Source organism: Pteropus alecto, unplaced genomic scaffold (genome assembly GCF_000325575.1).
Source record: "Pteropus alecto unplaced genomic scaffold, ASM32557v1 scaffold129, whole genome shotgun sequence".
Taxonomy (NCBI): Eukaryota; Metazoa; Chordata; class Mammalia; order Chiroptera; family Pteropodidae; genus Pteropus; species Pteropus alecto.
Genome location: NW_006442597.1, coordinates 893,722 through 913,062, shown reverse-complemented (window position 1 = coordinate 913,062; position 19,341 = coordinate 893,722). Strand labels below are relative to the sequence as shown.

The 19,341-nt window shown below is 41.3% G+C and overlaps 1 protein-coding gene across 5 annotated transcripts in view; it reads left to right on the top strand.

Annotated features, from left to right (window-relative positions):
* Window positions 1–19,341, top strand: part of LOC102882841 (inositol-pentakisphosphate 2-kinase) — a 125,719-nt gene that overhangs the window by 66,162 nt on the left and 40,216 nt on the right. For 4 of the 5 annotated variants that reach the window (XM_025040460.1, XM_025040459.1, XM_025040457.1 and 1 more), the window contains 5 exons: window positions 3,287–3,334; window positions 5,413–5,508; window positions 12,960–13,026; window positions 14,939–15,060; window positions 16,519–16,608. In XM_025040460.1, the coding sequence (XP_024896228.1) occupies window positions 3,287–3,334; window positions 5,413–5,508; window positions 12,960–13,026; window positions 14,939–15,060; window positions 16,519–16,608 (423 nt within the window). The remainder of the gene's footprint in view (window positions 1–3,286; window positions 3,335–5,412; window positions 5,509–12,959; window positions 13,027–14,938; window positions 15,061–16,518; window positions 16,609–19,341) is intronic. The other variant, XM_025040458.1, reaches the window with a different exon arrangement.

The window sequence follows — 19,341 nt, the reverse complement described above, 5'->3', positions numbered from 1 at the left end:
CCCGTGGGTCATGGTGGCCTTCCCCATGATCTTTGCTAGGAGACTCTGGAATCTTTCACTCTCCCCACTGGCTCCCTCCCTCTGGCTTCAGGTGGGCAGGATTCCCTTTTAACATATTGTTTTTTGTTTAATATTAATTATTTTTATTTAATATTAATTACTTTTATTTAATATTAATTATTGCTTCCCTTCTCTGTTCCAGAAAATATAAAATATTAGAAGGAAGAAAATAAAAAGCATCTAATATTTTCACACTAAGAAAATAATTTTTGTTAACACTCTGGTGCCCATCCTTCCATTATGTGCTTTTATTGGGTACTTAAAAATCCTATGTGTTTGTTTTTGTTTTCTGCTTTTTCCCTCAAACCTTACAGCCTAAATATGTAGAAAATTATTCTTGCACGTCTTCAGGGCTGCAGAACACTTGGGCAGCCAGTGTCCCCACTCCTGTGCTATCAAACATTTGAATGGTTGTGCTTTTAGAGTTGTTATTAGCCGGGCTTTGCCAAACATCTTAGTGTTCTGACAGCTTGGATAGGTTTTCAGTGTGGATCAAAGGTACATTTCCTGGGCCTCTCAGCACATGATGTGCTAGTCCACCTCCTCTACCAGAGCTGAGATGTTTGCAGCACTGAATGCTTTCTGCTTCTTTTATAAGTGACAAGTTGTCCCCTTAACTTTGTATGTTTTTAGGCTGTTTAATGCGCATGTGTGTTTTTATGTGTCATTCCTCCAATCAGTGGGTTTTTCAGATTGTTAAAGTCATTGATTCTCATCTAGTATTCCCTGATATGAATGAGAGTACCATGTTTTTCTATCCTCAAGGACATTAAAGGTGTGGCCCTCACCTTAATTTCCTGCCCTGCTGTGTGGTGAAGAGCTGCTTTGGCTCGGACTGTGCAGAAACCCTCACTGAGCTCCCATCTTCTTAATCGTACCCCTTTCTCTTCACTTTCTTAGCATTTTATCCTAGACATTAAGAAGAAGGTACATTTTAAACATCTAGTTTCAAATACTCATTTTAAAAGGAAAGGAGTCGTTTCCTTCACAACTGGTTAAGACCTGGAGACCTGGCAGAACCCTGGCACTTACTGGGTGGGGTGGGCATCTCCCCGTTGGTGGCCTTGCAGTTCTGCTCATCTTCTGTGGGTGGCCCTTGGACTAACGACATCTTTTTGCCAACAAAGGCTGGTAAGGTTGATTTCCAATATTTTCTTTGCTTTCCACCTGAATGGATGTTGCTGGGCCCCAAAGCTGGCCTCTTGGCATTTTCCGGGGCCACCAGCCCAGCCCAGCTCGGTCAGGCCCTCATTAGGTGGAGGTGGTGCTCGCCTTCCAGAATGTGGGCCAACTAAGTGCTCTGTAAGTGCTTGCGTTTTGGGGAACTGGCCTTCATGCTGAAACTGCAGCTCCCTGGGATGGGCTGGTGATCTCTGGTGACATTTTTTGGATGATAAATGGGTCAGTAAAGAAAGCAGTTTTCCTTGGAGCAGACAAAACATGACACTCAGAATTTCTTGACATGTCTTGAACAGAAAAGTGAAGTCTAGGTGAGGAGTTAGTATACTTTTGGGGGCTGAGTTTCTGTGAAGTTGCCTCAAATTAGAGCTTCTGCATATCATCTTATGTTTTTCCTTTAATTCTGATGGAACTATAGTTCTATCAAAACGATCTTTGGCTGGTTGAGTATTGAATGTGTACCTGGACTTGGGAGGAGATGGTGACACGGCCATGCTGTTGATTTTGGCTTCCCCAGGTCTGGGCTTGGGACCCAATTTGGTGGCAAGTGTCCCAGGTTTTGAGAGGATACTGCATTGTCTCTGAGTGGAGCAGGAGATACCAGAGGGACTCTGGGTGGGGGATAAGGATCTGGTCTCCATAGGGACTTCCTTGCTCCCAGGCACATTTTGGGTCAGAAAGCTACACTTTCTGAGCCTCTTCAATTGCCCGCCCAGGTCCAGGGCTTCCATACCTCCCTGGGCCCCCACACCCTCTTCCTCCTCATCATGGCTTCTCTCTGGGCACAGCCCAGCTCCTTGACTTCTGTGCTCTGTCTGGCACTCTTGTGTCTGCAGGAAGGGTGTCTGAAGTTGTCCCAGTGGAATGAGTCTGGTTACTGAGGCTCCACGGTGTCTACAGGTTATTTCCTTAGAGAACGGCTGCCCCCAAAGCTGTCTTGTTTAAAAAGTGATTTTTTTTTACAGTCTTGTATATTATGTCAACATTATAAAAAATTGGAAAACTCAAATAAGCATAGCTGAGAAAAAATTAGTCATCTCAATTGTTGCTACCTGGAGATGCTGTTAACTGTGCTAAAAAAGTTCTTTCAGACGTTTCATACAAATGGAGTGCGTACATACTTTACTTAAACATTTTTATTTTACAAATTTAAAAAAATTAAGTTTAACAACCTACAGAAAAGTGCTGAGATCATAAGTGTATCTATAGTTTGATTATTACAAAATACATGGACCCATAATCCCATAGCCAGCACCTTCTGGAACCTTTGTCAGAGATCTTCCCGCCTGCCTGAGGGGCGATCACCAGATCTTAGTCTTACCTGTTTTTGAATGTCATGTAAATAGAACTGTATCTGTACATCATTCACAGACACATACACATATATATAAATATGTATGTATACACATATATGCATATATATACACACATATTTAGAAATATACACATATATACACATATAAACACATGTGTAATTATATATTTATAAAAATAGGTTCATCCTGTAAGCCCTATTCTGTAACTTTTTTCATTTATCAGTAGATGATGGCTGTACATCTGTGTCTGTAAATACAGATCTTCCTCCTATATCCTTGTCAGTGACAGCATGGTATTCCATGGACCGGAATGTGTCCCACTGTGTTTAACCATCTCACTATTGTTGGACATTTAGGTTGTTTCCATTTTATTTAAAATTATAATCAGTAATTTTAAATGCAGTAGCTAAAATCTTTTGCAGATCCTTAATTATTTTCAGATAAATTCCTGGGTACTCCAGGAATCCCAGCTCCCAAGGCTGGCTAGTTCAGAGGGCACAGGATTTCCTGGTTGTCCTGTGGCTCCACCGTATCCTCAGGAATGTGACCCAGTGCTGGCCCACCTTCCCAGGGGCACTAGGTGTTCTAGGCCAGTGGGCTGTCTATGGGGGTTCCAGCCTCCATACTGCTGAGGACAGCCCCCAAGTTGCCCTGGCCCTCTCCACAGCCACCCACTCTTATTCCTGGGCTTTGGGCGGGTACTAACCAGACTTTGTTTTATTTTCCAATAGCGTTGCGTGGTACTGCGTTTTCTGAAGTTTCCTCCAAATAGGAAGAAGGTAAGATGGGTGGGTTTGCCCTGGACCCAGTTATTGAACCAATTACTTAGGAAAGCTTTGATTTTATTTTTGATGTAGAAGTATTGATATTAATTGTGGAAATTTAAATATGACACAAGCATTCAATGCAGAAAATGCTGTGTCTCTGATCCCTGTAGGACCCAGTGCTTTGACTTGCTGGGGTCACAGTGGGTTGTTTTGGTGAGTCCCTGGGTGCTGCGCTGTGTGCCACCTTGTCGAGTTCAGAGAGCCCTGCTGGTAGCCAGGACACCCAGTGCAAGGTCTCAGCTTTGCTGTGGCAATTTCCTTACACCCTGCAGCCTCAGTTTCTCAATCTGTAGAATTGTATCTATGAAAATAAAGTCTATAACACTGTGGTAGACAGCGTTACAGGTTACAACAGGCAGCTCAAATGGAGCATTGGTTTCTATTTGCTTTGATGTAGAAGTATTGATATTAATTGTGGAAATTTAAATCTAAGCAAAGTACTGTGAATGCCCTCGGAAAGCTGTTGCTGTTCTCTTGCATGCTCACTGACCACTGAGTTATAATATCTGTCTCCTTGGAAGTGGGATTTCATGGTAGTCTTTATTTAACTCTCAGTGGTTGCAGTGGTCAATATGGAGATCCCCAAAGAGCCCTTCCTCTTTCATGGTATTAGGAAGGAGGCACAGAAGCTGGTGTGAGCCCCACTCCAAAGCATAGGCTTTTATCTTAAAAGGAGAGCAAAGGCAGGAGCTGGGGCACACCATACACAGTGGGGATAGGGCAGTGATAGTTGGGTGGCGAGTGGAAATTGGGCGCAAGATCAGGATTGTAGGAGAGATGAGTCACCGAGTTATGGTGAGACAGCCAGAAAGCCTATGGGCACCAGTGGTGGCCAACCATGGAAATGAAGATCAGCCACATAGAGAAGAGGGGCCTGTGGGAGAAATGGCAGGGGGAGCTGCCATGAGATCTGGAGACCATGTGGTCAGTGCTGAGAAGGATGGCATAGGACTGAAGGGCATAGGTAGAGGGCTGCCCCGCCTTAGCTGCTGAAGAGAACTGTGCAGGATGTTGTGTTTCTGCGGAATCCACTTGGAAACTAGAACCATCTGGGAGACTGCCTCCAGCCCCTTCCGTCCCTACTCAGCATCTGCAAAGCCGACACTCAGTGAAGGGCCAGAGCTCCCTAGATGCCTCTGTCAACTTTTCCCGTTTCGGTTGATTGAGGCAATATCTTCCAAGGCAACAACTTGAGTATGTTTCTTATATAAATGGCATGGTGTGACACCAGTTGCATTATTGGTGAGGAATCGTGTGGTAATTCTGTCAATAAGAAGAGTTTTTTGTCACAAACTCTGCAGCCTCAGTTGTATGGAGCCACTGGGTATATTCCGAGCTTTTCTGTCAAGCTTCTTTCTAATGCATTCACACTGCATGTGCCACAGGATGCAGACCGTGGTCTTCATGTGTTACAGGTGCAGGTGGCAGCTCAGTCCAAGACCTTCCCAGAGCCTGAGCCATGTGTTACGCACCTCTTGGCTTGCCCCCGATGAGTAGTCCTCTTGCCCCTGAGAGAGACCTACAAATGGACCCTTCAGACCTCTTGCCTTTGGTCAGAGGGAGGGACACAAGGCTGATTTCCTGTCTCACTCAAATCTCACAGCTTATTTGCTCTTTAAGAACATCTGATTTGTGAGAAAATATTTTAGTCTATATTTAGAAGATGAAAAATAAAATCTAAATACTTTGTGATTTTTAGATGGGAGAGATTTTCAAAGTTGAATTCCTTAAAAGGTGTGCATGGGCTGCTGGTGGAATCCACAAGTGTTCCTGGTCGGGGAGGAGTGTGGGCACAGATGGGGCTCTGGGTAGAATGCAGAGATGGATCTGGGAGGCCAAGGGTACAGAAGCTCCAGTGGGTCTGGTGGTCTCTATAGTGAGGCTCACTTTCTTCCAAGTCCAGGGCTACCATCGTCTATCCATGGCTGCAGATGTGGCAACCCTATGTGTGACATGGGCTTGTGATGGTATCAGAGTCTGCTCCCTCCAGGTCCTGGTCATTGAGGCCTTCCTGTGCTTCTGTTTTACAGACCTCGGAAGAAATATTTCAGCACCTGCAGAACATAGTGGACTTTGGCAAAAATGTAATGAGAGAGTTTTTGGGGGAAAACTATGTTCATTGTGGGGTAAGTAATTTGTATTTAAATAGGCTAAGTTCATGGGTAAGATCCTTATCAATAATGCCAACTTCTCAATAATTCCTGGTGTTAGTTACAGAGTTTGCAAGTGCTTTTCTCATTTGTTGCATTGTGAGGTAGCAGAGGAGATAGTATTATTCCCATTTTCTAGCTGAAAAGCATGAGGTTCATGGAGACCATGCTCTTCTCCTGAGGGAGCTTTTAGAAGACTGTAGACATGCTGCTCACCTGCCAGGCCCCCTCCAGTCTTGGCAGCCCTTTGTCCTTCTCTGCAGCCCTCCCTCATCCTTTGGAGGGCAGATGCTTATCAGCAGGGAGGCTGGTGTGGTCACAACTTCCAAGTTGTACTTCCATAAGAGCAATTCTGTAGTCTTAACTATAGTTTTTCCTAAGTTAATACTTTGTGCAGGTGCTGGCCAAGTGCCCCCCTGATGATCACTGTTCTCCCAGAGTTCCGTAGGAGTTGTCTGTCTATCCATCTGTCAGGGGTTTGGCATGGTTCACATGGTTCATGAATCCAAATCAAGGGTTGGTAAATGTAGCCAAATGTTAAGAAGGATGTCTATTGTAAACATTTTATTCTGACTTAACACACAAATAGAACTCATTATAAAATCAGGAATTTAAAGTCGTTTAAAGAAATGCAGTTGTACTTTTTATCTTGGTGACTGTGGACTTTGGCTGGGCAGTTTGTAGATGCTGTGTCAAGAGTAGTTGAGACTCTTTGGCTCTGGACTTGATCCTGTCTATTCCTTTCCACATTTCTGTCATGGCATCGATGGCTCTACCGTCAGCCATGACTTCTTTTTCCAGCTGGGGAGCATCAAGACTCCTGCTGTACATGGACCTGAAAGGTGTGTGGTTGCCATGACCTCTCAGCCTTGCTCTCATGGTATGCAGGGCCAAGGTGTTTCTTTGAGAGAGGATTTGGATGCAGCTCTTTATCTTTCCTACACAAGATTCATAATCTGGAGGGATTCTGGGAAACATGGCGGAGTGAGAGACGTCCTCATATCTCTCCCCTTGAAACAGCAATAAGCTGAACATCTAAAACTCAACAAAAAAACCCAGACTGCACACTAGCATGTCTGAGTGTGAGATCTGTGCATAAGAGCTACCACAGGTCAGAACCCTGGGTGTTGGGTGGTGGACTGGGAGAAATAAAGAAGCTGCCTTATAGGCACCAGAGCTCCCTGCAGGAGGAGGGGGAGAGGAGAAGGTGCAGTGATTTCCCTGATCAGCCTGCCTAGAAGTGCTGGAACTTCTAGCAGCCAGCAGCAGGGCCCAGCCATCAAGGCAGAAAGCAGAGATGCGGGACGGGACCGCAGAGAAACAGCAGTTGATTTTTACCCATCCCAGTTGCAAAACCGAGACTGAGCCACAGCCCCCAACTCCCAACCCAGAGGGTCCCTCCCCCCATACCCTCCAAGACCGATCTCCAGGGAGCCCCAGGGGAATCTGAGCAAATGCTGCCGAAACTTGCTAACACTGACAAGGACTGTGATTAAATATCTACAAGAAAAGAAAAAAGGCATTTAGACTTTATATAAAGCTGGGATCCAAGAGGCTTAGATGCTACCCACTGGAAACCAAAAGAAAAACGCTTTCTTTGCAGCAGACTAAAGAGAGACCTTTATATAATAAATCTTCTTTCTGGAAAAACAACGGAATACACTTCTATTAATGCCCAGGTGGAGAAATAGTCAATTAAATACCATGAACAACTAAGGTGACAAGGCATCTCAGAAAGAAAGAGAAAAATCTCCAGAAAATAAGATGTAGAAATATGAGACTTAAGTGACAGAGACTTCAGGATGGTACTTCTGAAAAAACTTGAGATTGAAAACATTTCAGATCAGCAATTTCAAGAATTGATAAAACAACTAGATGAGCAGAGAGAGGAGATTGAAACCCTCAAAAGGAAGCAAATAGAACTTCTGGAGATGAAGAACACCCTGCAAGAGTCGAAAAATGAAATAACAAGCTTGGGAAATAGAGTAGACCAAATGGAGGAAAGGATTAGTGATATCGAAGACAGAAATATAGAAATAAATCAGAAAGAAGAAGAGAGAAACTGAAGAGTGAGAAATAATGAAAGAGAAATACAAGAACTAGCTGATACCATCAGGAGAGGAAACATAAGAAGGATGGGCATTCTTGAAGGGGAGGAAAAGGAACAGGGGATTAGAAAGCATTTTCAGACAAATGGTGGACAAGAATTTCCCAAATCTAAGGAATGAGGTGGAACTTGGAATTCAAGAAGTGAACAAAGCACCCAATTATCTCAACCCAAATAGGCCTTCATCAAGACACATTATATTAAAGTTATCAAAAATCAATGACAAAGATAGAATTCTCAGAGCTGCCAGGGAGAAGAAAATGGTAATGTATATAGGAAATCCCATTATATTATCATCAGACTTCTCAGCGCAGACCTTACACGCCAGAAAGAAATGGAATCAAATATTTAAACTACTAAGTGAAAGGAACTACCAGCCTAGAATAATGTATCCATTTAAGCTCTCCTTTAGATATAAAGGAGAAATTAAGAACTTTCCAGACATAGAAAAATTGAAGGAAATCTCTACTACAAGGCCTGCACTACAGGAAATACTGAAAGGTGTCAGCTCATCGAAAACAAAACAAGAAAAACAAAACAAAAATACATAATTAGGAGTAAGGTGAATATTAGGCAAATAGAAACAGAGGAGGGCAACTTTTGCTAAGAACATGGCATTATAAGCTTAAATAATAAGAAGAGAATTGCTATAGCAAGATAGTAGTGAACATTTAGTATCTATAGGGACAAATTGAGATAAAAATGACTGAAAAGGGGAGGATTCAAAGATTCAAATTTGCAAAGGGAAAAGAAAATGGACAACTGTATATATGTAACTATCCCTTTTATATTTATGATGGTAACCACACACCAAAGATTCAGAACTAAAGTATATAACGTAAAACATGAACCAGAGGCAAAACCCACAAAAGCCAACCAAAATAAAGGAAATGGAAATCCAAGGACAAGGAAGCATGGAAACACCGAGCTACCAGAAAGCAAAAGATAAAGTGTCTATAAGAAGACCTCATATTTCAATAGTCACCCTAAATGTAAATGGACTGAACTCACCAGTAAAAAGGCACAGAATTGCAAAACACAAAACCCAACCATATGCTGCTTCCAGGAGATACATCTCAGCTCCACAGACAAATATAGACTCAAATTGAAAGGGTGGAAAATGATATTTCAAGCAAATGGCATTCAAAGAAAAGTGGGAGTACTGGTACTAATTACTTCAAAATAAAAAGTGTAAAGAAAGATACTGAGGGACACTTTGTAATGATAAAGGGAATCAGGCACCAAGAAGACATAACACTTATTAATATCTATGCTCCCAATCAGGGAACCCCGAAACATATAAAACAATTACTAACAGAACTAAAGGGAGAAACAGACAAAAACACTATCGTAGTAGGGGACCTAAATACCCCACTCTGCTTATACATTCTTCTCTAGTGAGCATGGGACATTCTCAAGGATCAACCACATACTGGGACACAGAGATAACCTCAACAAATATAAGAGGGCTGAAATCTTACCAACCATATTCTCTGATCATAGTGCTTTGAAACTAGAGATCTACTGTAAAAAGAAAGTGAGAAGAACCACAAATACATGGAGATTAAACAGTTGCTACTGAAGAATAACTGGGTCAGAGAAGAAATAAAAAGAGAGATCAAGAGATACATAGAAACAAATGATAATGATAGTACAACATATCGAAACTTTTGGGACACAGCAAAAGTGGTCATAGGAGGAAAGTTAATATCATTACAGGCCTACCCCTAAAACAAGAACGAGCCCAAATAAACAACCTAACACTTCATCTTTAAAAATTAAAAAAGGAAGAACAAATGAGGCCTAAAGTCAGCAGAAGGAAAGAAGTAATCAAAAACAGAGCAGAAATAAATGAAATTAAAAATGAAAAACAATAGAAAAATAAATGCAACAAAGAGCTGTTATTTTGAGAAGGTTAACAAAATTGGAAAATCCTTGGCTAGACTCACTAAAGAAAAAAGAGAAAGGACACAAGTAAACAAAATCCGGAATGATGAGGGGATATTACAACTGACATCTCAGAAATACGAAGGATCATAAAAGAATGAAAAAGTATATAACACCAATAATAACCTAGAAGAAATGGACTAGTACTTAGAAAAATACAATCTTCCTAGACTGAATCAAGAAGAAATGGAACATCTAAATAGACCAATCAGCAGTATGGAAATTGAAACAATCATTAAAATCTTACTCAAAAGTAAAAGTGCAGGACTAGATGGCTTCATCAGTGAATTCTACCAAACATTCAAAGATTTAATACCTATTCTGAAACTCTTCCAAAAAATAGAAGAAGAGGCAATACTTCCCAACTCATTTTATGAGGCCAGTATTACTCTGATACCAAAACCTGGTAAAGATAACACAAAAAAAGAAAACTACAGACCAGTATCTCTCATGAAGACAGATGCAAAAATCCTAAATAAGATAGTAGCAACATATTATAAAGATTATATGGGGCGATCAAGTGGGCTTCATCCTAGGGGGCACAGAGATGGTTCAACATACACAAAGATTAATATTATACACCACATAAAATAATTAAAAAATAAGAATCATAACGATCATATCAATAGATGCAGAAAAAACCTTCAACAAGATACAGCATTTATTTATGATCAAAACACTTAACAAAATCGGTATAGAAGGAAAGTACCTTAACATAATAAGGCCATCCATGATAAACCCTTAGCCAACATTATACCTAATGGTGAAAAACTAAAACTCTTCCCTCTAAGATCAGCAACAAGCAAGGCTGTCCACTATCACCACTGTTATTCAATGTAACATTGGATGTCCTAGCGAGTGCAATCAGGCAAGAGAAAGATATAAAAGGCATCCAAATAGGAAATGAAGAAGTCAAACTGTCACTGTTTGCAGATGACATGATCCTCTACATAGAAAACCCTAAAGAATCCACAAGAACACTTCTAGAAACAATAAGCAAATACAGTAAAGTCTCTGGATACAAAATCAACGTTCAAAAATCCATAGCTTTCCTATATTTTAATAATGAAGTATCAGAAAATGCAGTGGGAAGAATAATTACTTTTGCAGTTGCCACAAAAAATAAAATACCCAGGAATAAATCTAACGAAACATGTGAAGGACCTATATAATGAAAACTACAAGACCCTATTAAAAGAAATCAAAGAAGATACAAAGAAATGGAAAGATATTCCATGTTCTTGGATTGGAAGAATCAACATCATTAAAATGACCACATTACCTACGCATTATACAGATTTAATGCAATCCCCATCAAAATTGCATCAGCCTTTTTTAAAGAAATAGAACAAAAAATCATCAGATTTGCATGGAAGCACAAAAGACCACTACTTGCCAAAGGCATCCTGAGAAAAAAGAATGAAGCTGGAGGCATCACTCTGCCTGACTTCAAATTATGCTACAAAGCGACAGTAATAAAAACGGCATGGTATTGGCAGCAAAACAGACACATGGACCAGTGGAAAAGAGTCGAGAGTCCAGAAGTAAACCCATATTTTATGGGCTAATAATTTTTGACATAAAAGCCAGAAACATACAGTGGAGAAAAGAAAGCCTCTTCAATAAATGGTGCTGGGAAAATTGGAAGGCCACCTGCAAAAGAATGAAACTTGTCTATCACCACACACCAAAATTAACTCAAAATAGATTAAGGACTTGAATATAAGACCTGAAACAATAAAATGCGTAGAAGAAACGTAGGAACTAAACTTAAGGACCTTGGACTTAAAGAGGATTTTACGAATTTGACCTCAAAAGCAAGGGAAGTAAAAGCAAAAATAAATGAATGGGACTACATCAAACTAAAAAGCTTTTGGTCAGCAAAAGAAATCGTCAACAAGGTAAAAGTTGAAAATCACATAATATCACATATGTGCGATATAAACCTAAAAGCAACAAATGAACAGGATAAACAGAGACTCAGGGACATGGACAATGGACTAGTGGTTACCAGAGAGTAGGGGGTGGGGGAGGAGGGAAGAAGTAGACAGCGTAAAGGGGGTCAAATATAGCGGAGTTGGGGGAGGGTGAAGTAGGTAAAGGGGATCAAATATATTTCAGCTGTAGGAAATTGTACTCTGGGTGGTAATTACACAATAGAATACATAGATATCAAATTATATTGTCCACCTGAAAATTATATAATTGTATTAACCAATGTTACCCCAATAAACTTAAAAAAAAAGGTTCATAATCTGCCATCTGCACACTTTGTGCTTTTGCTTTCTTTAAAGTATAGTGAGAGCTTGGACTTTTGTGATATCATCTTAAGTTTTGAATTTTTGAATTTTTGTAATTCCCATTCTTCCATCATTTCACCTTGCCTAATTCAGAACTAAATTTTTTAGCAACTCATCTTTTATCAGTTTATAACATGTTTAGTTAAGTTGCCATAGCAGCCTGGGAAGCAAAGGATCGATTGGACCAGGGCGGACTGCAGAAGCATGTCTGTATGACGGGATGGCTGCTGGCTTGCAGATCATGTGGCAGCACAGCCATGGGCTGGCATAGGTGCATCCATGTGATAGGACAGTCACAGGCTGGTGCTGACACGTAGGTGGGACAGGGTGGGATGGCAAAGGCATGGAGTGTAAGCAGACAGAGTCCTGGCATTCTCATTCTAGGCTGGTCTCTTGCTTCCTCTTGGGACTTCTTCAGAAGTCAGAATTCTGCCACCCTGGAAACACAAGGAAGATGGTGAGCAATGTAGATTAAATAAAATCTATTACTTCGAGAAATTGCAAAGAAACATCAAAGTATAGAGAAATTGCTTTGTTTTTTGCCCAAATGCACTGTGGCTGATGGACGCACAGGATGTCTCACCTAGAAATTAATATTCAATCATAGCCCTTTCTCAAGCTGTTTCTCAGATGGGAGTGTGAGAAGCCTCAGGTTGTTTGTGGAGAAAGCTGGTGAGGAACGTTTATGGTGGCAGAACTGCTTCAGGCCCTGCTTTGCTGTCCCCAGACACTGTGGGTACAGGAGAGGTGCCATGTCAGGGGTGCTCTGTGGAGACTGACTGTGGGTGACATGGGGCATGCTGTTGGTTGCCACCAACATTGACACCAGCTGACTGAGGAGAGCCTGTCACTCCGTGCATAGAAGCATTAGTGTCTCTGTTTAATCTGGATATGTTCTTCAAAGAGCAACTTTATTCCTAAGGCCCACATACTGAGTATTTTTTTAGTGTGCTAAAATATACATAACATAAGATTTATCATTTTAACCATTTTTTAAATATGCAGTTCTGTGGCATTAAGTATTTCACATTGTTGTGCGACCCATACTGAGTATTTTGTATTTGTTCTTACAGGAAGTTGTTCAGCTGCCTTTAGACTTTGTGAAACAGCTTTGTTTAAAGGTACAGTCTGAAAGACCAGGTAAGGGTTTCTAACTTAGAAATTTTTTGTAATTTTATCATATCCCATTCGAAAAGTGTTTGACATTATTACTCTTGGTAGGTAGGTGCAGTTTTCAGCAATTCTTTTGCCAGAAACTTGATTATCTGGGGTAGAAATCCTAGGAGTTCATGAATACAATTCTGGGCATCAGATACCCAGGTCACTGCAGAGGATATATGACCAAGAAATGATTAATAAAAATAAATGTGCATTTGGGAGAGAGAGGGAGCTGAAGGAGTTAGGGGAGACTTAGGACGTGAAGGTGGGCTATAGGAAGGCCTGGAGAAGTCAAGGAAAACCAGCTAGACCCAAACCACAGAGGATGGGCCAGGTCCTAGAAGGTCGTAGCTTGATGACCCTCTCCCAGAGCTGGAATCCACTTAGCCTGCTTATCCTCCTGGTGGAAGGCAGGAAATGTGAGTTTTGTGGTTGGTACTTTTCCCCCATCACTTCATGTACCTTCCCTGCATCACTTCACATATGCTTCCACGCCTTCCCTACCTCTTCTTTATCATCTGCTATACCTCCTCCTTTTACTTGGAGTACCTTTACCCCTTCACCTTGCATACCCTCACCCCATCACCTCACATACCTTCCCTGAACTTGGTCCTGGCAGTAATGACAGAAACCATATCAAAGCCTTTCCTTTCACAGTTAGAAACAAAGATGTAAAGTCCATGTTATTGAGGATGGAAATGCCTCCTCCTGAAGCACAGCCAATAGAAAAATCTTTTCTTATTTGATTAAGAACATTAAAGCAAACAGAACACTGTGCAAGCCTCTGGTCTGGGGAGCACTGAGGAGCAGGGCTCTGTGTGTGGAAATGGGTGATGAGGAGGAAAGAGGTCATAGCCACGTTAGAGCCAGGACTGTGTCTCAGCTTTGTTTTCCTCACACTGTTTTCCTAAGATAGGCGTGCTCCAGGATTGTGCTATCCAGCTGCTAATGCTGCTGAGTATCATCACCTTATTTTGTAATTAGCAATTAAATTTATATTACTTAACATTAATCAGAACTGTCCCCTCATTGTAGTACTGACTCATTGTTAGCCTTGCTATGTGAAAGGAGAAAAGCTGATTTCTCCTGGGGTCTGGAGGCCACATGCTTCTGTAACTGTCTACACTATGGCTTTAGCAGTCAGTGCTGAAGAAATAATGGTGTTTGAGTATTCCGAAGGAACCAGTTTTAAGCGGAAGGTTGAGGCTGCTGCCTCCATTCTCTCTGAGCTCCTGGGTTAAAGGACTCATGGAACTGGGGGGCAGTCCCTGTGACCACCCTTATTTCTGATGACAGCTGCATATTTTTGGGTCCACAAGACCAACTTCAGGTTCTGATAATTTGCTAGAAGGACCCTTAGTACTCACTGTTACCCTCATGGTTATGACTTATCACAACTAAGAGACACAGATTAAGAGGCCCTGGGGGCAGGTCCAGGGAGACCAGTTTCCAGGTGTCCTTTCCCACTGGAGTCATGCAGCTAGTGCTTACTTTTTCCAGCAGTGATGTATGACCACATGGAGGAATGCCAAGCAAGGCGGCTTCCTGAGCCTTGGTGTCAAGGTTATTGTTAGGGCTTGGGCATGTAGACAGAGCCGACTGGCTACTCTTAGTCTTGAGCCCCTCTGGAGGTCAAGCTGATACTATGGGACTCACATTCCCACCATGGATCACAGTGTTACATTCATATGGCTCGAAGTCCCCAAGTAAACACGGGCATTCCTCAGGTAGGATGTTGCAAGGCTTAGAGGTGACCTCCCAGGAGCTGGAGGCCAAGTCCAGCCCTCTCTTAGGCAAGGCCGACCCCTCACCAACAGGAATCCACCAGGTTGTCATGGGATCATCTCGTATCTCTTGCACTGATCTTCAGGTATTTTTTTGCTCTGTTTTCTAGAATCTCGCTGTGACAAGGACCTGGATACTCTCAGTGGTTATGCTCTGTGCCTTCCCAATTTAGCCAGACTTCAGACCTATCATTTTGCTGAGCACCGACCAATTCTGTGTGTAGAGATCAAGGTGAAGTTTTGTCAAGGGGAAAGTGGTGTGGGGAAAAGGGAAAGGTGGATCCTGGTTTGCAAATCCATGTTAACTGCCTGGAGCACACTTTCCCTCAGAAGCTTCTGGTATTCCCCACAATCCTCTTGGGTAGATTCCTAGGAGTGGAATTGCTGGGTCTTAGGGAAATTCTGTTTAACTTTTTAAAGGCCCCACAGTCCCTTCCCAGGGACCCCCAACTCCTAGAGATGAGGCTTCTTCCTCCTCCTTCTATGCATGTCACCTACACCTTGCTGTTCTGGTTCCTCCTACCAGCCAGACCTGAGGGGCATGGTTTCCTAGGCTCCCAGATTTAGGTCCATTCCCAGGCACTACGATTGGGACCCAGTCAGAGACAAGCTCTGGCAGATGGCCACCAGAAGAAAACGCGTTGGGTTATGCCTTCCCTGTTTTCCTTAGAAAATGCAGCTTATTGAGCCTACTCCTGACCTCCTTTCCTGCCATGCCCCTTTGGCGACTTGGTGACACTACATGCTGTGCTCTAGGAGGTCAGTTTGAGAGTTTCCCATTAGAATGGGTGGCAGTCTGTTCCTTTGCCCCAGAGGCACAGAGGCCTATGTGACTTTTAAGGCCCTGGTTTGTTGTGGCCAGGAGTCCTTAGGAGAGCGACAAAGGACATCACTCATCTAGTGGAGAGCAATGATTGCAGGATAAGGGCCAGGCCCCTGGCTTGAGCTCTGCTGCCCAGTGTCCAGGGCAGAAGATTCCCAGACATCCCAGGCCATTGTTTGTCTTTTTCCTCCAAACCTCTGTGGTAGTAAATCTGGGTCACACTCTTGGCCCTGAACATTCACAGCCCTGGGTGCTCAGTGGGACTGATTATCTGCTTCCCCAACCAAACGGTGAGTGTCTTAGGCATCACAAACAATAGTGGCATGGTTTTCAGTGCCCCAAGGCTAAGTACTACAAGCCTTGCATATTGTATGTGCCTCTAAACCATGGCTTTTAAAAGGCAGCTGGGGTTCCAGATGTTCTAAGAGCCTAGCAACCATCAGATGGGCACCTTCCTGTTCATGAATTCTGGTCAGAGGGAACAAGGGTTCTGCTTCTTGGACTTGGGAGCCTAGGTCAGATCTGCACTCCTAGAGTCTTTCCAATCATGTTCTGTAATGAAAACACAAAGCTACTCTCTGTTGTACTTTTTCTAAGCCAGCAATTGAGATGCCATTGTTTTTCCCCAGTGAGAGTTTTGACCTGAGAGTCTGTAGCAGTAAAGAGATGTTTATTTGATGTGATGAGGGAAGCATCAGTTCCCACGGAAGGCTGAAGAGAAAAGCAACTTTGGGGGATGTTTCTCTCTGACTCTTGCTGCTGCTCTTTGGTGTCACCCTTGATTATCATGTAGTTAGTTATATGTCTACTTAAAGGTATGTGATTTCTCCCTAAGCAGTTTTTCTTCCTTACTTGTTTATTTTGCAGCCCAAATGTGGGTTTATTCCTTTCTCCAGTGATGTTACACATGAGATGAAACATAAAGTGTGCCGTTACTGCATGCACCAGCACCTCAAGGTGAGAAGAGCCCATCAGCCTGGGTACCTTCGTGCACAGAGCTGCATGGTGGGTGGTTGGGCCTAAGATGTGACCACCTAGAGTTTTCAGAAGAGTAAAAGGAAATGTAGATATTTATTATTCACTTTTTATTTCACAAGTACTTCATGTTCTCCTTTTCTTGTTGTTTTAAGTTGAGATATAATTTACTTACCTTAAGATTTACCCTTTTAAAGTGTATAATTTAGTGTATTTTAGTGTATTCACAAAGTTGGGCAACCGTCACTGCTATCTAATTCCAGAACATTTTCATCACCTTGAAAAGAAATCCTTTCCCCAGTATAGCACCACTCTCTAATCTCCTGTCCTGCTAACCTCTGTCAACCACATGTCTCTGTGGATTTACCTGTTCTGGACGTTTCATATAAATGGAATCATACAGTATGTGGCCTTTTGTGACTGTCTTCTTTCACATAGTGTAATGTTTTTGAAGTTCATCCATGTTGTAGCAATATCAGTACTTCATTCTTTTTATAGCTGAATAACATTCCATTGTATGGGAACATTTTGTTCATCCATTCATCTATTGATGTATGTGGTTTGTTTCTACCTTTTGGTTATTGTGAATAATGTTGCTATGAGCATATGTGTATATTTACTTGTTTGAATCCCTGTTTTCAGTCCTCTTGGGTAGATTCCTAGGAATGGAATTGCTGGGTCTTAGGGAAATTCTGTTTAACTTTTTAAGAAAACATTACACTGTTTTCCCCAGCTGTTGTACCATTTTGCATTCCCACTGGCAACGTATGAAGATTCTAATTTCTCCACCCCTTTGCTAACCCTTTTTGTTGTCCCTGTTTGTGGTTATAGTCATCCTAATGAGTGTGAGGTGGTATTCTCATTGTGGTTTTCATTTGCATTTCCCTAACAGTGATGCTGAGCATCTTTTCCTGTGTTTATTGTGCCATTTGTAGATCTTTTTCAGAGAAATAGCTATTCAAGTCCTTTGCCCATTTTTTGAATTGGGTAGTTTTTCAGTTGTAGTTTTAGAGGTTCTTTATATATTCTGGATATTAATCTCATCACATGTGTGATTTGCAAATATTCTCTCCCATTCTGTCAGTTTGCCTTATTACTCTGTTGAGAGTGGCCATTGAGGCTTAAAGTTTTTAATTATGATAAAGTCCAGTTTGTCGACTTTTTCTTTTCTTGCCTGTGCTTTTGGTGTCATATCCAAGAAATCTTTGCCTAATCCAAGGTCGTGAAGCTTTTCCCCTATGTTTTCTTCCAAGAGTTTTATGGTTTTAGCTCTTAGGTTTTAGGTCTTTTTACCATTTTGAGTTAATTTTTGTATATGGCCCTTGGTAAGGGTCCAGCTTTGTTCTTATGCATGTGTATATTTATTTTTCCCAGCACCATTTGTTGAACAGACTGTTCTATGTCCATTAAATAGACTTGGCACCATTATTGAAGATCTCTTGTCCATATATGTAATGGATTATTTCTGGGCTCTCTTTTCTATTTTATTGGTCTATATATATGTCTGTCCTTATGCCAGTACCACACTCTTTTTTTGTTTTTTGCTTTTTAATTTTTTTATTAAGTTTATGGATTATACAATTATATAATTTTCCGGTGTATATTATAATTTGACATCTATATATTCTATTGTGTGATTACTACCTAAAGTCCAGTTTCCTTCACTTACCATATATTTGATCCCCTTTACCCACTTCACCCTCCCCCTACTCCCCTATACTTGACCCCCTTTACCCCATTTACCTCTCTCCTTCTCTCCCACCGCCTACCCTCTGGTAACTACTAGTCCACTCTTTTGATTGCTGTAGCTTTGTAGTAAGTTTGGAAATCAGGAGGTATTAGTCTTCTAGCTTCATTCTTCTTTTTCAATATTGTTTTGAATATTTGGGGCCCCTTCCAATTACATATGAAATTGAGGATTGGATTTTTTTATTTTTGTAAAACAAGCCTTGGAATTTGACAGAAATTGCAGGAACCTGTAGATCACTTTGGGTAGTTATCACCATTTTAACAATATTAAGTCTTATAATCCATGAACGCAGGTTGTCTTTCCACTTATTAAGATTTTCTTTAATTTCTTTCAGCAACGTTTTGTAGTTTTCAGTGTACAAGTCTTCCACCACTTTGGTTAAGTTTATTTCTAGGTATTTTATTCTTTTAGAATAGTGTAAATGTGATTATATATGGAATTGCTTACTTTATTTCCTTTTTGGAGTGTTCATTGCTGGTGTATAGAAACAAAACTCATTTTTGTGTGTTGATGTTGTATGCTGCAATCTTGCTATGTTTCTTATTAGCTGTAGTATTTTCTTTTAGATTTTTTGAAATTTTCTTTGTATAGGATAATGTCATTTGTGAATAGAGAGTTTTACTTCCTCTTTTCCAATTTAGATGCCTTTAGCTTTTTCATTTCCTCAAAGAAACCAGCTTGGATTGTTGTTGTTTTTTTTTAAATTAAGTTTATTGGAGTAATATTGGTTAATAAAATTATTTAATTTTCAGGTGTACATTATAATTTGAAATCTGTATATTCTATTGTGTGTTTACCACCCAAAGTCCAGTTTCTTTCAGCTACCATATATTTGATCCCCTTTACCCACTTCACCCTCCTTTTAAACCCTTTATTTGACACCTTTTATCCTGTCTACCTCTCACCTCTTCCCCCATCCCACTAGTAACCACTAGTCTATAGTCCTCTGGTAACCACTACCTTAT